At 40.2% G+C, this 20,394-nt stretch overlaps 1 protein-coding gene across 1 annotated transcript in view; it reads left to right on the top strand.

Moving 5' to 3' along the window:
* The window catches only part of RAB3C (RAB3C, member RAS oncogene family), a 144,000-nt gene extending 125,282 nt beyond the window's left edge, over positions 1-18,718 (top strand). The window contains exon 5 of the mRNA XM_083816184.1: positions 10,364-18,718. Coding sequence (XP_083672310.1) covers positions 10,364-10,551 — 188 coding nt within the window. The 3' untranslated portion in view covers positions 10,552-18,718. The remainder of the gene's footprint in view (positions 1-10,363) is intronic.
* Positions 18,719-20,394: the final 1,676 nt, after the last annotated feature.

Below are 20,394 nucleotides of genomic sequence, written 5' to 3'. Positions count from 1 at the left end.
AACAAAATTGGATTTCTAAAAATTAATTGTGAGAAATTTTCTGAACAGATCTGACCTTGAAGGCAAATGAACAGAATGTTTATGAAGTCAGAATTTGTCTTATTTCCATTTACATATTTTAAAACTTGTTGCTAATGAGATAGAGCACAACAATTCCCATATCGCCACAGATCATAGCTTCAAGCTGCTTACAACCTTATCTACGGTAATGGATAATGGAAGTAGGTGCCTTGTGAAGGGTATAAAAGGGGAAGCAAATAGTGATACTTTCCCAGACTGGAGCAAATTGTGTTCAGGGGTCTTATGAGCCAAAGGCAGTATCTTTCATAGAATCAGGGAATCACTCAGGTTGGAAAAGACCTCTAAGATCATCTAGACCAACCTTTAACCTAAAGCCCACCACTAAACCATGCTACTAAGTTCTACATCTACACATTTCTTGAAGACCTCCAGGGATGGTGAAACAACCACTTCTCTGAGCACCCTATTCCAGTGCCACAAAACACTTTCCATAAAGAAATTTCTCCTAATATCCAATCTAAACCTCCCCTGATGCAACTTGAGGCTGTTTACCCTCATCTTTATCTCTTGGTACTTGGGAGAAGAGCCTGATCCACACCTTGCTACTACATCCTTTAAGGTAACTGTAAAGTAAAATGAGGTCTCCCCCGAGCCTCCTTTTCTCCAGGCTAAACAATCCCAGATCTCTCAGCTGCTCCTCATAAGACTTGTTCTCTAGACCAGTCACCAGCCTTGTTGACCTTCTTTGGACAAGTTCCAGTACCTCTATGTCCTTCTTGTAGTGAGACTTTCATGACTATATGAAAGTCCTTTCATGACACTTTTCTATGGACTTGTCCAATGATCTCTTTAAAGTCATATAAAATCTTTCAGTCCACGGCATTCTATAAATATATACAGTTTATCAGAGTTTTCTGCTTTTGCTTTGAATTGGCCACTTGCTATTTTGACCTGATGTTTCTTAACTGTAATGTTTTGAGAAACAGTGAAAAATACTCTCATTACCTGCACTGTACCTCTGTCATATCCCTCCTTTTTCTCAAGGCTGAAATTCTTAAGCTATTTCATCGTTCCAGATACAAAAAGCATTTCACACCTTAGTCATTCCTTGTCACCTTATTTAGTACTCTTTGTAAGTGATACATCCTTTTTTTTGAGAAATCAGTTCATATTAGCATCATTTAAAAAGTAATATTAGAATGAGATGAAGACAGACAGGATCAAATAAATTCGTCTGAGTCATGCACGTCTACCTCACAGAGTTATCATACCGAGAAAATATAGAAACGTGACAAATCAGCCAGTACAGAAAAACAATTAATCTAGTGTTCACAATAATCACATTGAGACAATTTTATTGACTAATCACTTCAAAAAGAAGGGGGTGAGGAACATAATGTTTATGCCATTTTCTTATTTCATGAATGTTCACTCCAAGTACTATGTGGATTTGCTATTGAGTAAAACCCCAACATAGTCAACACTTACATGCATTAAGCATTTCAGTAGAACAAGCTTGAAATTTTGTGCAAAAAATAAAAAATGCTTGCACATTTACCAGCTGTGTTTCTCACATGGCTTTTTTGATACATTGATCTCACGCACCTCAGCTGAGTTCAAAGCTTCGTAAAAGTTTGGTGTCACTTTTCAGAACAGAAATGAAAAGAATGACTCACAGATGGCATGAATGTCTTGGTTCTTTTTATTTGTAGTCTGTATGATATATTGTGATCTACTTTCTGGCAAAAGCTTAGCAGGCAGAGGTGTGTGCAGAGCTTTGAATAGACACTGAGTAACTGCACACAAAAATGGAAGGTTGCATATGTAGTTTTACATATGCTTTCCTCATTTACTTATTCCATTTTGCTGTGCCTGCAAATTGGGTAGATAATTTTGTATGTATTGCCTTTGATTGTTTATTTGCGTCTGTACAGTTCTTTTTCTTTTTCTTTTTTTGTTTGTTGTTGTTTTGTGTGTATCCTGCAAATTATTTAAGCACTCATTAGTTTTTAATTGCAAGTTCTGTCATTAGAAGGTAAAATGCATTGTCAAGGCCACAGCCCCTAAGATTGCTGCAGCAGTACAGTCCTGCCCACAGGTCCAAGCCACGCCACCTGTGCTCATGCTGCAGCAAGTATGAGGGGGATACAGCACGATCTGTCCCCAGTGTCTGGCCACCTCTGCTGTAAGGTCCTGCTTGTCCTATCCCACCTTTTTGGCTAAGGTTGGTTAAGAGTCTGGGAAATTGAGCTGCTGTACCACAGAAACGATGTCCTGCTAAAATGTGCTTCTGGCTGTATGTTCTGTCAACCCGTTTTCAGGGCAGTGCACCTTCCCCCAGAGTTTCTGTGCCTCCACGTTTCTTGCATCCTGCCACCCAGGATCACCCAGGGCTGGGGAGCACGCAGCACTTCTGACCATGCCTTAGGGTAGACTCACCTGCTTTGTAAATGTGTCCTGGCACACTGTCTCTCCCAGAGGCCACCAAACAATGTCCAAAACCAAAATCAAACAGGTCCTAAGCGAGGTCTTGCATTCCCTTCTGCAAAGGCAGGCAGAAGCCAGCCTCATGCTGAACTCAGGGTGCCCAGGTCTGCTGCTGAGATGGGCAGGGACACGATCGGTTTCTGAATCCTGTCATGGCTTCAGCACAAGACACCAGGTCTTGCATCAGGACTGGGGTGAACCTACTTGCCTGTAGGAACTTGGGGTATAAGCGCCATGAGTTCTGGGAATATTAAACATCTATGAGTTTAGGCAATAACTAAAGAGGCGTTTTTAGGGCTCCAATTTTGACATCTAAATCAGGAATCAAGTGGGACTTGGCACCTCAGCACATGGCTTACTAGAACAGCAAGTTCTGTTTTGCCTGTGTGTCTGGCTGGAGGCCGTGGTGCAGAAGGCTAACTTTCCATTAAAAATGAAAATAATTGGTTTATGCAGGAATATGCCTCTTTCCTATTTCCACCCTTCACTGTTTTTTAGCTCCGTTTAAAAGGCAAATGTTAGTGCCAGAGGAAGGATACAGACAGCATTGGAAAACACGAGGCTTCTTTTAGTTAAAGCACACACGGGGTATTGGCAGAGCAATTGAAGTCTCAGAAGCACCTGTCCCCAGGATGTTTGTTCTACCGGGGGAAATGCCAGCCTGCTGTTGCTTTGATAGACTCCAAGATGCATTACTTAATGACAAAGAGGAGCAAGGGATTGCGTTTGCTCACCAAAAGTCTCATGTGAACAAGCAAACAAAAATTCTTTGCCACAAATGTAATTTATCTCCCAAATGCACTCTTTCAAAAGGTATCTGGAAGTCACAATCAAAGTCACTGCTCTTTGCTGAGATAGTAATAGCAAAGTCCTCTTTAGGGGTTTAATGTTGTTTTAATACTTTTCTTAAAATATTTTAGCCCTTGAGCTTGTTTGGAGAGCACAGGTCCCATCCAGCTGACCTGCAAAGCAGAGCACACAGTATGCAGATCTTCTAGCATAGCTGCAGTTGCAGAAGATGCTTTGAAGAACATCAACGGTCACCAGCTACTTTCAGCCCCATTCCCTGGGAGAGGTGACCTTTGCAGTGATGCCACTTGTGTCTGTCTTGCTGTTTGAGAGAGGGGTGGAGGTCTCTAGGATATCAGGAGCTCTGAGGAAGTGGACAGCTGAGCAGAGAAGAAAGGTCTTGCAGTTGTCTCGATTGACAGCCTGCAATGTGAATGCAAACCTATATTAGGTACTATTCACAGCAGGCGTGAAGATAACTGCCTGTCAGTGCCCTCTCAGAGCCAACCACAGAATGCAAACCCAGGAAAATAAGGCACCATTAGCTCGTCTCCTTTATGCAGTATGACTGTTAAATGATTCATTCCGATGGCTTCCTGGACTTTGCCAGTCATACGCTGCTAAGTTACAAAGTGAGCAGCTTCCTGCAGTCACTTCTTGCTCAGCCATCTCAATACTGTATTACTCCTGAAAATATCGGGTTGGACACGCCACTGGAAAGAGCAGCACTAAGGAGCACAGCTCAAGCTTGCCTACACGAAAGGATAGCTATCAAAGGAATGCAGCCTTGAGGACATCTGTTAAACACAGCATAACGTCAGGGGGGAGAAATAAAATTGTCTTGGTTATGGACAAACACTCTGAAACCAGAAGGTCTTTCTGATCAACTGGTGAAACACTAACATAGCTCTTGCCTCTATTGGCAGTGGAACTGTGCTTAAAATTGGTTAGCTAGCATGTCCTCTTGATGTCACTTTTTCTCAGGAAAGTGCAGAATGTTCTTCTCTTTGCACACAGCTCTCCTTTCTGTTTTTTTTTCTTTTTTTTTTTTTTTTGAAAGCAGGCATAAACAAGTTTTAATGAGCTTTGATGAAGGCAGAGAAGGAAAAAAAATCAGGATTTCAGGCTGTTCATATGCTTACCAATGGCTAACTTAACTACTCTGTGTGCTCTGTAGCTCACCAGGTGAGCAACAACAGCATGACAGTGTCCTGGCTGATCCCTGCTGCTGTAGCGTGCTGCAGGGGCTGCTGAGAGCTTGACAGCTTTCTCTGAGTCAATACCAGGGGGCAGATAAGGAAATGAGACAGAACAGTGTACAGACAGCAAAGGGAAAAGTGAGTGAAACAACAGCAAAGGGTTTTAGATGATGCTTCTTGCTGCATCTTCCACACACAATGTTCTTATGGTCAGACAGCACTTTGATATTTTGGATCTTCTCATTTTCTGCTCCATTCTGCCTTTCCAACCCATTTGCCTTTTGGGTTTTGTCATATCTTTGTAGTTATCTGCTCTGCTCAGTCTCTTCCACTTCTGCAGTACAGATCATCATGGGTGGTGGGAACATGCTGTTCTTTGAGCTCTGCTGCCCTCAGCATCACCAGGGAGTTGCCTCACTTCAGCCTCATACTCACACAAAAAGTCTTTATTCTCAGTTAATAACAAGCAGCAGGAAAAACAAACAAACACAAAAAATACAAATAAAAAAAAAAACACACTGAAGACAGTATTAAAAGGCATGGATCTGAAGCCATCAAACACAGGCATTTTAGAAGCTCACGGTCTCTAAGCACTATTAGTGAAATATTTGAAAAATGAGTCAGGAGGAGAGGAAAGGTCACTGGGAAAAACATCTGCAAATTATTCTGTAACAAAATGAAAAGCAATCAGAATTCAGGAGGTTGTACACCTTTCCACTTTGTTCTGAAATATTTTTTCTAGACATACTCTGCTAGGTGAAAATGCCCCCTATCTCTTTGAAACTGTTCTACAGACATTCAGACACAGGGCTTCTGTTAAAAATAAATAAATGAAATCTTTGCTGAAGGTAATACATGGGAAATCGAATCTTTGTGCAGGATGGATGAGATCCTCTGTTGCAAGGGTCATAGAATCATAGAATCATTTAGGTTGGAAAAGACTTTCAAGATCACCAAGTCCAACTATCCACTTAACACTGCAAGTCCACCACAAAACCATGTCCCTAAGGGCCGCAGCCACATGTCTCAAATACCTCCAGGGATGCTGACTCCACCACTTCCCTGGGCAGCCCATTGCAATGCCTAAGCAGCCCATCTGTGAAGAAATTCTTCCTGATATCCAATGTAAACCTCCCCTGGAGAACCTTGAGGCTGTCACCTCACATCCTATCACTTGTCACCTGAGAGAAGAGCCTGACACCCACCTTGCTACCATTCCCTTTCAGGTAGTTGTAGAGAGTGATGAGGTGTCCCTTCAGCCTCCTTTTCAGCAGACGAGACAACCCCTGTTCCGTCAGCCTCTCCTCATAGGTCTTGTTCTCTAGGCCCTTCAGGAGCTTTGCTGCTCTTCTCTCAATGCATTCCAGCAACTCAATGTCCTTCTTGTAGCGAGGGGCGCCAAAGTGAACAGAGAACGCAAGGTGCGGTCTGTGTCACCAGTGCTGCGGACAAGGGGACGATCACTTTCCTCCTCCTGCTGGCCAGACTGCTTCTGGTGCAGGCCAGGAGGCTGTTGGCTCTCTTGGCCAGCCAGCCACACAGCTGTCTCATGTCCATCGGGCTGTTGACCAGCACCCCCAGGTCCTTTTCTGCCAGGCAACTTTCCAAGCCTTTTCCAGGCTTGTTCCCCAAGCCTGTACGGCTGCAAGGGGTCGTTATGCCCCAAGTGTTGTACCCAGCATTTAGCCCTGTTGAACGCCATACAGCTGGACATGGCCCATCGATCTAGCCTATCGAGATCCCTCTGCAGGGCCTTCCTAGCCTCAAGCAGATCAACAATCCCGCCCAAGCTGGTGTCATGGGCAAACTCAGTGAGGGTGCACCTGATCCCCTCATCAAGATGGTTGATGAAAATGTTAAACAAAACTGGCCCCAGTACTGAGCCCTGCAGTGGTGTCTTCAGCTGCGTTAGATGAGATTCTCAGAACTGTTCTGCTGAATTCTTGTAATCCAGCTCATCCTATGGCACCTCTCCAGTACATGCCATGATCAGTTGGAAGTGATTATTTTAAAATGCGCACAAACCATTTCTTGACTGGCTACAAAAGGCTGTTCTGTGTGATCCTTTCTGCATCTGCAGGAACAGTTTCTACAGACCATCTATAATTATCTTACCCATGTGCAGCTGAATCCATTCTACAGTAGAAGCTGCCTATGGGGAACCTACTGGAACAGCCATGTTCTCAACGCAGGGTATTTAACAAAACATGTAAGCATAGTGCCTATCAACTGCCCTGTGCACAGCCAGGACTGTTCAGGGGAATCTCCAGGAGTGACTAAAATTCCCACCCGTACAGTGTCTGTAAAGAACAAGGCAAATATTTTGTTGTGGAAGAAGCTGGGAGTTCGGTCACCTTGTCATGGGTCACTGCATTGTTCCAAATCAGTGTATCATCTCATCTTTGCTGGGTCTAACTGGGGAGGTCCTTGATCACCCAGGAAACTGAGGACTAAGCAGATACAATGTGTACACAGGCAAAGCCTGATAACCAGCTATAGCACTACTGTAACAATAATTTCCTATTTATATCAAAATCATAACCAAAATACCATAGACTTCATTACAGCCGTGATATCTATTTTTATTTGAATAAATATTTTTTGTTCTTGAACACTCTATAAGCCCCATTCTACTTGCAAAGAGGGGGGCCTGTTTGTTTTTCATAGTGTTTTTATGTAGAAAGTCCTTACTGTGGTAGTGGATCTGTTCTCTTGATTCTGTCTGTGTTATAGTATTTCCTGACGTAGGAGTCCTCTCTTTTCTGTGACACTTTTCTTTTGCTTTTCTGCTTCCTCTGTCCAGATCTTGTCTACCTGTCTTACCTGCCATTTCATGATCATCTCTTGTGCTAGGTATTCTGTGTTCCTGTTAAAACCTGCTCCCCTTAGAAATGTCTTAATTTATTCTTCTTGTCATCTTCTCTAAGGCTTTAGTGTTGCAACTCTCAAATATAACCCCATTGTGCCTCAACCCTTCTGCCCTCTTGTCCTGCTTGTATCTTCCTCCTTCTCCTCTTTCTGTCTACACAGCCTCAAACAGTGAGGGTATAGTGCTTATGCTATCCTTTTCTTATGCCTCTCATGTCTTTTCTTATCCCTTTCTTATATCACTGTTACCCGTACAATAAGATATTTATTTATTTATTTATTTTCTGCATGAAAGATATTGTAGCTGGCAAGGAATGGAATATTTACTAAAGCAACAATCTTGTTGGGGGTTAGTTTGGGCACTAAACCCCCTTTTTCACTTCATGCTCAGCTTTCAACTCTGTTTACTTATTTGAGAAGAAAAAGAGCAGAAGCATGCAATGGGCACAAGTGCTGCCATATTACACATGGGATCATAGGAGGTGACAGAGCTGAACGATGATCAGGCTAGAGAGCTGTTATCTAAAGAGCAATAATTATATTCTGTCACAGCTGTGCCTTGTTTGTACCGTAAATACAGTGTGATGTTCTCAGCATCCCAGGGAGTGGCTCCTGATTTTATGCCATTTTATTGAAGTTATGACCAATCCAAGTGTTCTGGATTCAGCTTGCACAAGCACAGCAAGCACCTGCTTCTAGTCAGAGCAGTCTGACTGCCACTGCTCAGGTTCCTCATAGAGTCTGAGTGAGATAATGGCCTTCAGTCATCCTCTTGGATTGCAGTGCAGACATACACTTGAAATCAAATCTAACTTCTTTGGAACAGCTGCTTTTCTTCTGCTTCCCATGGAGCAGATGTTAAGAGCTCTGGGAAGATCTGACTGTATTGCTGTGTTACAGAATCACAGCTGAGTTTCAACACAGAGCACTGAGAATGTGGAGGACCCTTTTTCCCCCTTGCAGTCCCCAACAGATCTGAAAAGTTTTCTCCTGAACGGAGCGCTGCAGAAGCACTGAAGCCACCACCAAGTGAGGTTACATTGGCTTTCCACATTTTCCTTCCCTTTTAGAGGAAAGGTGTTGTGTCAGCCCAGCTAAGCTATAACAAACGAATGGTTTGAGACATAGATTCAAACCAACTCCCAGTGTATGATTTCTGTATGTCGTCTTTTACCCACAGTTTTCCTGCTTTTCAGGTAAATGTAGAAAGGAAAAGTTTTCAAGCTAATGTATCCTCATGCCTGGAATATTGTCCTAGCACTTCTTGCTGATATTATTAGAAGTTGTCTGACTAAATCCCTGTTACAATGTTTGTACCTCCAGGGGTTTATTATTGAAACTACCTACAAGTACTAACTTTGGCCTGTGTTTATCTCCTATGCATCTAAATAATTTAGCACTTTGTGACATTTCAGAAAAAGGCACCTTATATAAACTAAAAATATGAAGAATATTCAGAACACAGAATTTGCATTTGTTATTGGCTCATGCTGAGTTATCTTGCCAAGTTAAATATAATTGTCTTCTGTAGATCTAAGCTAGTACTCAACCACTTACCTGGTTATAGGACTGTGCATATGTGCATTATATCCTGTTTATCGAATATATGGAACTAATATTATCTGAGTAGCTGAATTTAAATTTCAAGTAGCTTTGGAAATAGAAGATTAGCCCACACATGACATTAAAAAAAAAAAAAAAAAGAGAGAGAGAAAGAAAGAAAGAAAAAAGGAAAAGCTGTTTTCTGCCTTTCTGCCAAGAGTTTGAAGTTAATGACATTTTCTTACTAAACGTGGTGGTAGCTGCACATTGCTTTTCAGCGTTAATCAGAATGAATCAAAATAGTTCAGAAAATGTAAAGCTTTTCTTACAGTAAAAATTTTCACTGATAGATTTTTAGTGGATTAGATATTTTGTAAACTCTCTTGATATTGAAATCTGAGGCAGTGGAAAGACAGAAATAGGAGAAACTTCTATATTAACAAGGAGTCCTCATGTGGTCAATGTGGTAACTATGAGACGAGATGGAGCATGGTATGCGTGTGTGGTGGTTGGGGTGGGGTGTGGGGGGGAGGCTTAGTAAATAAACAAACAAGCAAGCAAACAAACAAACAACTAAAAATGGAAACGAAATTGCAAAGAAATACAGAATAGAGAAGACCCAGAACTGGCAGAAACCTCTGGTAGAAGGATTGTAGGCTAACCAGCACGTTGCAAACCTGGAAGAAAGCAGATGTGGGAGATAACACTTGGGACAAATCAGGGCAGAGGACAGAGCTTAGGAAAGCTAGCTCTGATCCTTACAGGCTTCTATGTTCATGTTAGCTCTGACTGTTACCTTTGGGGTAATCATTGGGAATGGATAGATAAAAGTCTTTCTGTATAAATGAATTAAGGACAAAAAAGAACAACAACAAAAAATTAGTTTATTAGTTTAGTTTGGTGGCTGGGGGCTCATGTTTTGCTCCACAGATTTACCTTTATTTCAAGTAGGTACCAAACAAAGCTTTGCTTGCCTTATCTGCCTTTTTACCTTTTTGTTTCCCAATAGAGTCATCTGTTTTTGCACCAGGTTAATGACACAATGGAAATGGCTTTTTCCAGGTGAATAATGCTCAGAGGAACTTAATAGCTAGAGATGGAATAGTAGATTATTCCTTCACAAAGGCTACATATAGAGAACATTTCTAAATTAATACTATTCTCAGATTGGTGTCAGTTTTTAGATTAAATTGTTTTAAAGTAGAATATGTTTAAAGGAATGTATTTGGGCCAGTCTTGATTTTATCTGACTTTGTATAAAGCAAATAACACTAATGTAGTTACTCTGATTGTGGTACAATTTTAACTGCTCTTGTAAAATCACTGTTTTATGTGTGTGCTCTCATATGTTTACTTTCCGTGTGTCTCATCACTCTTCTTTGCCCGAGAGAAGTTTGTGTGCTTATTGGAGATAACGCAATATACATCAAACTTACAAATGTTGTTTATTTTCTTAGGTTTTGAATTTTTTGAAGCAAGTGCCAAGGACAACATTAATGTCAAGCAGACGTTTGAGCGACTCGTGGATATCATCTGTGACAAAATGTCAGAAAGCCTGGAGACAGATCCCACCATTGCTGCTGGCAAGCAGAACACACGACTAAAGGACACCCCTCCGCCACAGCAACCCAACTGTGGCTGTTAATGCAGCTATCAACAAAGGCAGCTCCAGTGCATTCTGTTGCCAATAGAGTATTTATGAATGGTCTATATGCCTTTATTTATACTATCTTATTAATTTATTTGGGAGAAAAGTCTTTTATTCTACATCAGCAACTGGTTGAGTATGTGTATAGAAATGTTATTAGTTTGAAAGGATGATCAGTTTTTAGCATCTGGCTTTTGCATGCAAGATGGCTATTATTTTCTCTTTTCTTTTTACTGTTTTACATTACACTTACTTCAGCTGGTGCCATGCCCTCAGACCATATTTACCTAGAATTGACTTGCTTCATCAGTTTCAAATTTTAGAGTTGAATCCTTAGGGTAGTAGGTAAGATATTTTAGAATAAGCTTCCCGATGCCATTTATATTTCCTCCTGACTGAAAATCAATTTAGAAATATCACTTTAAAGAGCCAGTCACTCATTCTGTCTGGATCATCTGTATAAGGTACACTTACTGGAGCATACTGCCTTGACACGTCTGGGCTCAGTAAGTTACACATCATGGCTGCTTGTAAATTGCAGAAGTTAGAAGGAACAAAGCTCCAACCTTCCTGGACCCTAAGCCACCAGACATCCCTTTGAGATTCCAATTGGATGTGGGTGTTCAGTGCAGGTCTTCAGAGATATCAGGTACTTGATCCTGTCTGGCTAGTTAATACGTTTACATTCCTGTGGGACCTGCATATCTATCTAACACCTTTCTGGAACTTTACTTCTCCTTCCACCATACAGAGACCCTGGTAGTATCTGTCCCAGTGGAGGAGGGTTGACCAGCTCTTTTCATTTCCACCTGAATTAAGATATTAAACACCCAGTACTGATATTACCCCTGAAACAGCCAAATCCATTTTGCTTAGTTGTTCATAGTCAAAAACTGTCTTGTCATACTGCTGTCAAACCGACACACTTAAGCTTTCAGGAATTTCATCTCCCATTCAGTCACTCAGGCAGCCACCACCATACCAGCTGCAAATACCTTTATTTTGCTCAGACCTATTGTAGAAGTGCTGCTGATGTCAGTGAGTTGGAGTTTGAACTCATTTTTACTTTGATGAGGGTATCTTTTTTTGACAAGGCAATCAGAAATTTCCAAAATTTTCAAAAGTTCTAGGAGTAATAGATATTATTTCTGAAGTTAGTCTGAATATATCTATAAAATCAGGAAAAGGCTGTGAAATACACAATCAACAAAAGGCAGGACAAAGCACACAAATTCTATTTTTATAAAGTGTTAAAAATAGTCATATTTGACAATTTAAAAAAGTACTCTAGTAATTGGTTGGAGTTTCTTACATCTATACCCTATAGTGCTTTGTACAGCTGCTTTATTTGGGTCACAGTGACATTTTTAAACTAAATTGGATAATTGAGAAAGCATTAACTGTTTTATTGTTCCTATTAGACAGGCTTTAGGACAGGGCTGACATTTCTCAGGCTGTCTGCAACAGGATAACATAGGAAGACAAAAAATGGAAAGCAACAAATGGTACGTACTGAAAACTGCTTGAAACTGCAAAGAAATCCTTCTATACACATTCATTTTTCAAAGGTAATTTATAGAAGCTCCTGAAGGATAGGAAAATGGCCACTTTTATTTATTTATTTATTTATTTTTACTGGTTAAATACACTACATAAACTTTAACATAGTGAAACTGACTTTCAAACAAGGCATATAGGCACATGCAAAATGGATATGCCACCAGGGGGCTACACTGGCTGCCTAATTCAAATTAAAGGATGTTCTTTCTTCAGTATAGGGTTTAAACCATGTCTGTCCTGTTAACTAGCTTCCTTAAACACCTATTTTTCTAGTAGACAAAGAGGCTGAGCCTTCACATGCTTGATTTTAAAAAGAAAAAGTAAAAACTGCTTTCCTCTTTGGATCAGTGAGCAGTCAGCTAGAAGAGGCAGATGCTACCCCAACCATAACCCTGCCTCTCTATGGGGATAATGCTTTTCTCTCTCCTGTCTAAGACAGCACACTGGTAACTGTGTTGAGAGACTTTCAATGATACCTCTTCACCCACTAGGTACCAGCTGCTTTGAAAAGAGAAGTGGTAAGAAACCAAGGGAGATTTGTGTGAGAGTGCAGCTAGTTCTCTGCCCTATGCTTTGTGCTTGCTGCAGAAAAGCGAGCAGGGAAGCCTTGAGATAACACTTATCTGCAGCCCTCAGCCCTTTAGAAAAGGTGTAGGCAAAGCAAGGTAAGGAGAAAGGAGGACATCACTACATCTTATAAAAGCTTGGGCATGTCCTGGATAATGCAACACTGCTACAAGTGCAAATATTCAGCTTTGCTCTGGGGTGCTGGCTTCAAAACGGCTATGTCCTGTGCACACTGTAACAAGGTAAAAAGCTCACAAGACACCTTGCTACAGCCACACCTTGATTGTACTCCATTGCAATGAATTCCAGACTCTCACTGCCTCTTTGTGACAATGTAGTTTTTAGTCAGTGGTGGTAGTACATTATCAGCATATATCTTTTTAAAGAAGTTGAGCGATAGATAAATTATTCTTTACTTGTATGGGATGAATTAATTGCTTTTCATTTTGCATCAAGGAACTGGTCAGAAGAGTAACAACAAAATCAGAGAGTAAGATTTTCTCCTTCCCTTTTCTGAGACAAATAAAATGCCAGGCTTTCAACATGTCTGATCTTCTGCATGGGATGGGAAGGATGGGGAAGGAAGCTGCCAGAGCTGCTCATCAGACTGCCAGCCATGTGTTGTGAGGAAAAGGCTCACCTGAAGTAGGAGTGCAGTCACTAGACAAGAACTCCTAGGATCTTTGTATTAACACTCAGATTTTGTCATAGAAATGTGAGACCCAGCCACTAGATAAGAACTCCTAGGATCTTTGCACTGACACTCAGACTTTATAATAGAATTCAGAATTAGTCAGATTAATTAAAATTATTTTTTAATGTGTTCACATCAGATCCTTGGAGGTTTTCAAGACCAAACTGGATAAAATTCTGAGCAACCTGCTATGACCTCTCTGTTGGCACTGGTTTGAGGAGGAGGTTGTGCTGGATGACCTGCTGATGTCCCATCCAACCTGCTTTAGCGTACCAGCCCTTCCTCTGAAATTGGAAATGCCTAGATGTTTGAGTATAACTGTAGTGAACAATCAGGGTTACCTATGGTTGGAAAAATAGGTTTTGATTTTCCATCCAGTAGAATGAATTGGCTATTGAGAAGCATGATAATCTCAGTACTTCACCTTCCTCAGCTGGGACCTGGCTATTGCAGAGGAACACAGACAGAAAGGCTTTTGGAAGTAACTTACTATCCATTCCCCAGGCATTCTAAAATTTTAGTTTCAGTTCTAGGGGAACAAGCAGAAGTGGGATTTTCATTCTGCTGACAATTATGGCTTGGCCTGTTTCGTAGTGTAGGATGTGCAACTGAATCCTGTGTCATTATAATTCAGCTCCAATCGACTTCTGTGATAGAACTGCAAATTTCTTAAATGTGAGCAGAGGTACATTAATACTGAGCCCTTTGGAAATCCCATCACAACCTAACCAAGGATCAAAATTTAAACAACAAGTGGATCATTCTTCATAGATTCCAGTAGTCGCTGATTGTGCACTAGTCATGGGAGGAGACAGAAGCAGGGTTTGGTTAGATCCCTAATCTAAACACTGTTGTGGTACAGTTCTGTCAAGAAAAAGAATCAGGCTAAAAAAAAAAAAAAAAATTTACTTTATTTGTAACAAGAGCTCTGGATCATTAAATTGAAAACCTGGGACAAGATATGCAAAACTATTTTCAGCCTCATCACAATTTTTGGTGAAAAAATACTTGTACAATTTGCACTAATTTGTTGTCACTCTCGGCACAGAAATAGGACTGATTGTCATGGAGCTTTACTGGTCCATCCACAGATGACCTTTTCAGCCAAAATGTAGGTCAATTGATGAGATACAGCAGTTGACACACAGGGCGTATTGCATTTTTGAGAGTCTAGATGCCTCTTGACAGAGGGTCTTGAGCTCCATAGTGCCAGCTGAACTATCACTGCACAATCCACTTTCCAAATTACAATCTAGACTAACGCTTTTAGCAGTGGGGTAATCCTGTGCATGGATAATACACCAGCCTTAACGTGCTCTGATAGTGTCTTGCTTGCTGCATGATCAAACTTGTTCTCAGAAAATTCCTTGGGATAGCACACGGGAGCACAGGATGTGACCAGCTCCTGCAGTGCCTCGTGGCACCGACCAGCCAGACAGCTAGCAAGCCTTGTTGGGTTCAACCTTCAGATGCATGCTTTTGATTCTGATAAGAGTTCATGTTCACAAGCATTTTGGTCCTTACAGCGCAACTAACTTACTACTCTATATTTTTTGTTCTTGCTGCTGTTTTTTCTTTATTTTGACCTGTTTGTTTGGTGTTTGGAATACTTATGAAGTAGCCTGATTTTCTGTCCAAAAATACTCTTTCTGTCAGAACAGCTGTGTATGTGACTGTTACCTGGAACTGTTTGTTCCTCTGTGCTTATACTTAATGTGATGCCTAGAGAAACTACCTGAGCAACTACATCTCTGTGGCCTTTCCAGAGCATCAGTCTGAAAGATTAAGTTTTCTTCCCAGTTTGCTCAGGTCTGTATATTCAGCTGTACCACCTGCAACTTCTTCATTTTAGGAAAGAAGTGCTATTTCACGGTACACAAAATCTGCTGGAGTTTGATCCTAACTTTGAGAATGCTTTCAGTTTAATTGTCAGTTCTAGAGGAAAAAAAAATGGTGGTACAAATTCTGCACCTGATGATGATGCCTTTGTTTCTGCAACAGCAGATGAGAGATGCTGCATTTGCATTCCAGAAGAACCCCCCACAAAACAATCCCTCCCCTAAACTATACTTTTGTATATAAGCTCAGGAAGGGCAAGCTTTCTTACCTGCATATTTAAGGGCATCAACTAAATTACTGTTCTGCTGATTGACTGTTAGGACAGTTTCCTCCTTGGCCTGTTTCTTAGACACACAGCTTTTGAACCTAGTTCCTCTTTAGAATGACAGATTTAGCAGTTTAAGACCATGAGTATGTAAATCCTCACAGATGAACCCTCAGGGGGTGTGAAGCAACGTGTCTTCACTTATGCCAACACGGAATAAAGTTTTGTTGATTTACACCATTTAATCCATACACATAGTCTCTTCAGTACAGACTGACTCCAGATTCCCCAAGACTCACCATTTGTTGAGTGTCATTTAAAGAGGCAACTCAGTTCAATTATTTGAATGATTTTCACCAGTTTTCTTTATTAAGAAGGGGTAAATGCAGTTTATCTTTGCAATGTAAGCTTTTTTCCTTTCATTCTTTTTTTTTTTTTTTTATTCCCCTTCCTTTATTTTACTTTGTTTATATGGGGATGTTCATTGAATCACAAACTGTAACTACACACGAGTAATATGCATATTGAAGTGGTATGTCTTTGAAGCTTACTCAGTTCCTACTGCTACTTATTCAAGTGCAGTGCAGAATTCCCTAAATGCCACAGTAGAATTTATCTGGAACTTCTCATTAACACCAGAATCAGATGGGTTATGTCTGCAGACCATAGGATTATTTACCGTGGTTGCAGCAGGTGTAGGTGGCTTATCATTTATAGAGTGAATTACCTGGAATTTGATTTGGCTGGGGGAAAGTGGAAGTCCAGTAACTTCAGGATCATGCATACCATGCAGAAATGAAAGCTAGGGATTGCTTACCACTTCTGGCGATAGATTTCCTTGAGTAATTCTGACATGTACCTGCAATTAGTCTTAAATGAACTGTTTGTGGTGTAACTGCTGTTTAATATTTTGTCAGTAATGTCAGATGTGTTGTGGCTCAGTTGGACTGTCAGGATGTTTAACCTATATACTAGTATTTGTGAAACTGAAATGTCTTAAATGTTGCATGAAAATATGTTATAAAAATAGATATGTTTTCTATTTTTTGAATACCTCAAAACTGAGGAATCATGGGCCAATAAGTGCAATATTTAATGACTTACTCAGTGTATATAAACTTGTGTGAAAGGGAGAAGTGTCATGTATGTGTGATAAGCTGTTGATGATGCCTGTGTGGCTTAAGATTTCCAGTAGCGCTATGTGTCTTGTAGTAACATTTATATAGCAAATGCTTTACCAGTGTAGTGTAAAATTACTCTATTCTTAAGTCATTTAAACTATTTTTCATATACGAGATGATGGTAAAAGATGTCTGTCTGTTCACTGCAAGTGCATGTCAATTTTACTTTTAGAATCGTGAGCAGCCTTTTTGAAAATGATCACATTACATCGACACTAGTGGGACAACGCTTTCAGTCAGAAGATGCTTGTAACCATTTCTAAACTATCTGCATATATTTTTAAAGCATGTTCTCTAGAAGCATTAAAAGAACCTCCTAGAGCTCAGCGTTACAAAGCATTATCAGTTACATTATCTGTTTACCTGTATTACATAGTACTATGTTGGTGTATTCTCTTTAATCTGATACAGTTAATTCATAATACTTACCTGAAATATTAAATAGGAGTATCCAATACTCTTGCAGATGACTTGGCAAACTTCAGTTGGTGCCCTGAGTTAACATATTTGGGAACAGCTTGAAGGTCACAGGCAGAGAGGTCTAGCACAGTGCACAATGACCTTAGTCACTTATAACAATTAAGTTTCTTAACTTTTCTAGATCTTAAAGATGGAATTATATCCTTAAATATATTCACCCAGACACTTCACTCAACAGCTACATGGCCCTCAGTCTACATGGCTACAAGTGCAACTCAAAATCTAGCCATGAATTGAGAAGGAGACATCCAATCGTTTCTAATTCCTTTCCTCTTATCCTTGCATATTTCTAATAATTCTGTAAGCACACAAGCAAGGCCATCACTATTCAGAAAATACATTTGAGACTTTAAACCCCAAATCACCTATTTGTGAGTGGTTCCCAGCAGTGACTATGGAATCTGCAGAGGAGAAGTTTATTCTGTTAATTCTTGCTACATTACTGGTTTCAAAGAGAGCGTGTAATAAGCCCTGGAAATTTGCTAAGTAAAGCTGTGCCATTCAGTCTGGGCCAAGGATAGTAACTGGCTTTGCTGAACAATTTTCCTAAAAAATTTTTATTACTACCACATTGAAAGGTACATAAGTAGATTTTTAGTTTGACCTGATGCATTTCTGTGACAATGTACAAGGTTGATTTTTATATTTTTTAAAATTAGCCTGATCAAGAAAAGAATCAAACTCTAAGGCCTGCTGGAAACCAGTAGCATGGCTTTCCTTTCCTATGTCTTCACATAGTTTCTCTAAGCAAGCAAAGTAAACAGATTACATTAAGTAGCACAGGACAGTACCTGCAAAGAACCGAAGAACCCTTAAAATTCTTCCTCTTTGTATACCATCTGCCAAGAGATCACCTGCAAAATTACACAGACCAGGGTAAAATGAAAACATATTTTGAGAGAAATCTGGGGTTGCTTAGTAAAAGAAGGAAATCCTGGACATCTTTGTAGCTGAGCAGGAGACAAGTAACAGTCATAATAGGAAGTACCACTTAAGTGAATATACAGGCTGCTACAGGACTGAGGATTTACCTAAATTTTTTATTGCTAAGTGACCTGACTGTTCAAGGGCTGGCAGAAATTTTTACCTAGTATTTTTATTATTCCTCATATAAATATATACACAAAGACAAATGCTTACCTTGAAAATATGTAGCTGTTCTGGCTCCTTCAAGCTAACTTACTTGCTGAATTGTTCTTGAAGAAAAGTTGAAGTACTTGCTTAGGATACATTTGTGAGGGGGTGAGACTCAATCTGTCCCTCCTCCTCCTGCTAGTCCTGCAATATAGTGACTGTGGTTCTAAAAAATATGTTAGTTTAAAATGCTGCTGGGTGACAAATGTTGTGAATCTTCTGCATCCATCCATGGGAGCTCTTGTCTGAACGTGAAGTACAAGTTTTATCCATGTGCAGAGTTTAAAATCTATGTGAACGTAGAGACTGTGTGTATTCCATTGGATATTTTGTTTGTATGTGACTTCTGTATACCAAGTGGATTTTGTTTATTTAGTTTTTTGTTGGAAGGTTTCTTTCCTTTTATGATTACAATAAATATACAAGAGACTATATTCATGAATATCTCAGTTGTGGTGACATGGTCTTACCCCTATCCTCTCTCTCTTTATTTCTTTTCACCTACTATAACTGTGAAAACAAAACAAAACAAACAAACAGACAAAAACTAAGTTTTGACAATAATGCCACAACTGCTGAATATCCCCTCAACAGCACTGGTGTGTCTTAATTCTCAGTAAACAAAGTTTACTGAAGATTTGCCCTAAGATTCTGTGGGAGAAAGATTAGACGTTTTCCTACCAAAGCACATTGTTGTGGTAGCCTGTACGTTGGCCTTTTACAGCAGGAGGTGAAGTTTTTTTCTTTTAGCTGCATACACTTTTTCTTTTTGCTATACAAATTGCTAAAGCTCCTGCTCACAGGAATCACAGAATCATAGAATATCTGAGTAGGAAGGGACCCACAAGGATCATCAAGTCCAACTCCTGGGTCCCCAAAGGAACACCCAAAAGAAAAAAAAAAAAAAAAAAAAAAAAGCAGACCAAACTCCTTTATCTCATGCTCTCTCTTGTTGTTCCATTATGCTTCAGTCAAGTCCCCCTGTTTTTCTAGTATGTTTACATCTCATCTGCAAAATAAACAAATAAACATTGCCTGATTAATGCCCAGTTCTCACTCAACACCAAGAGCTTCCTAGCATATTACTTGGGACCCCATATCCACGGGGAGGTTTTTCTGAGGGGTCTATCTGTGCAGCTCAAAGCCCTGATCCACAGACCTTATCTTTCCAGCACTAGCTCTTGTCATTGAATGAAATACCTCTGAGAATGAAATTCCCTTGTTCCTCCCAGCTACCAGCAAACTTAGCACCCTCCTCTTGCGATAGATCTGTGAGATTGGCCCCAAAGTACTTTCTCTGCCTACTAGGCTGAGTGGAAAAAAAGACAATGAGGAATAAGAAGTAAAAGATAATGGGGAAGAAACAGGCAGACTTCTGACTTATACCTTGGAATTAGGGTATTTTTGCATTGCTTTTATTTGGAATATGTTGGGGCTTTAAACAAATAGAAGCAGACTAGAGAAAATCACAGATGGGTAAATGAGAATGATGATCCAAAAGGATAACACCTGTTTCAGCAACAGGTGTTTCTTGCTCAAGAAAAAACATTTTCATTTTATTTCCAGTCAGAATGCTGGAGTCACAGATAGGAAGTTCCCAACTGCAAAAGAAAAAGACAAAAGAAAAGATACAGGAAAAAGGAGATATAAAATGACCCAGAAAATATTCCAAACTTTGTTTAAGGAAGGGCAAATGAGCAGAATTTACCCAGGAAGTGGGGGTGGATAATTTAACAATAGGATATACCTAAAAGAAGGGAAACAAACTGTGAGCTTACACCCAACTGAATGAACTCTGACAGTAAATCAGAGAACTGAGGCAGTTAAGAGCAAGAATTTGATTTTGCACAAATCTGTGCAACTCTTGAGCTGTAAAGTGAAAAACAAAGGCCCCTTCAGAAATCTTATGAACTTCCTTGCTATATCTGTGTGCCTGTTTGCACACATGCAAGATCCTGAAGAGTTAAACTATAAGCTAGAAGATTTACAACTTAACTGGGTAACATGGCAAGGCTGTGGTTTAAGTCACGGTGAACTCAGGTCGTCAGTCATAGGCATAGGTTACGGTAAGCTGGTGTGAGGTCCTGCCCTCCATGACTTGCTAGCCAGAGGTCTGCCTA

The sequence above is a fragment of the Anser anser genome, assembly GCF_964211835.1.
Source record: "Anser anser genome assembly, chromosome: Z".
Taxonomy (NCBI): Eukaryota; Metazoa; Chordata; class Aves; order Anseriformes; family Anatidae; genus Anser; species Anser anser.
This window is presented reverse-complemented; position numbering and strand designations above follow the sequence as displayed.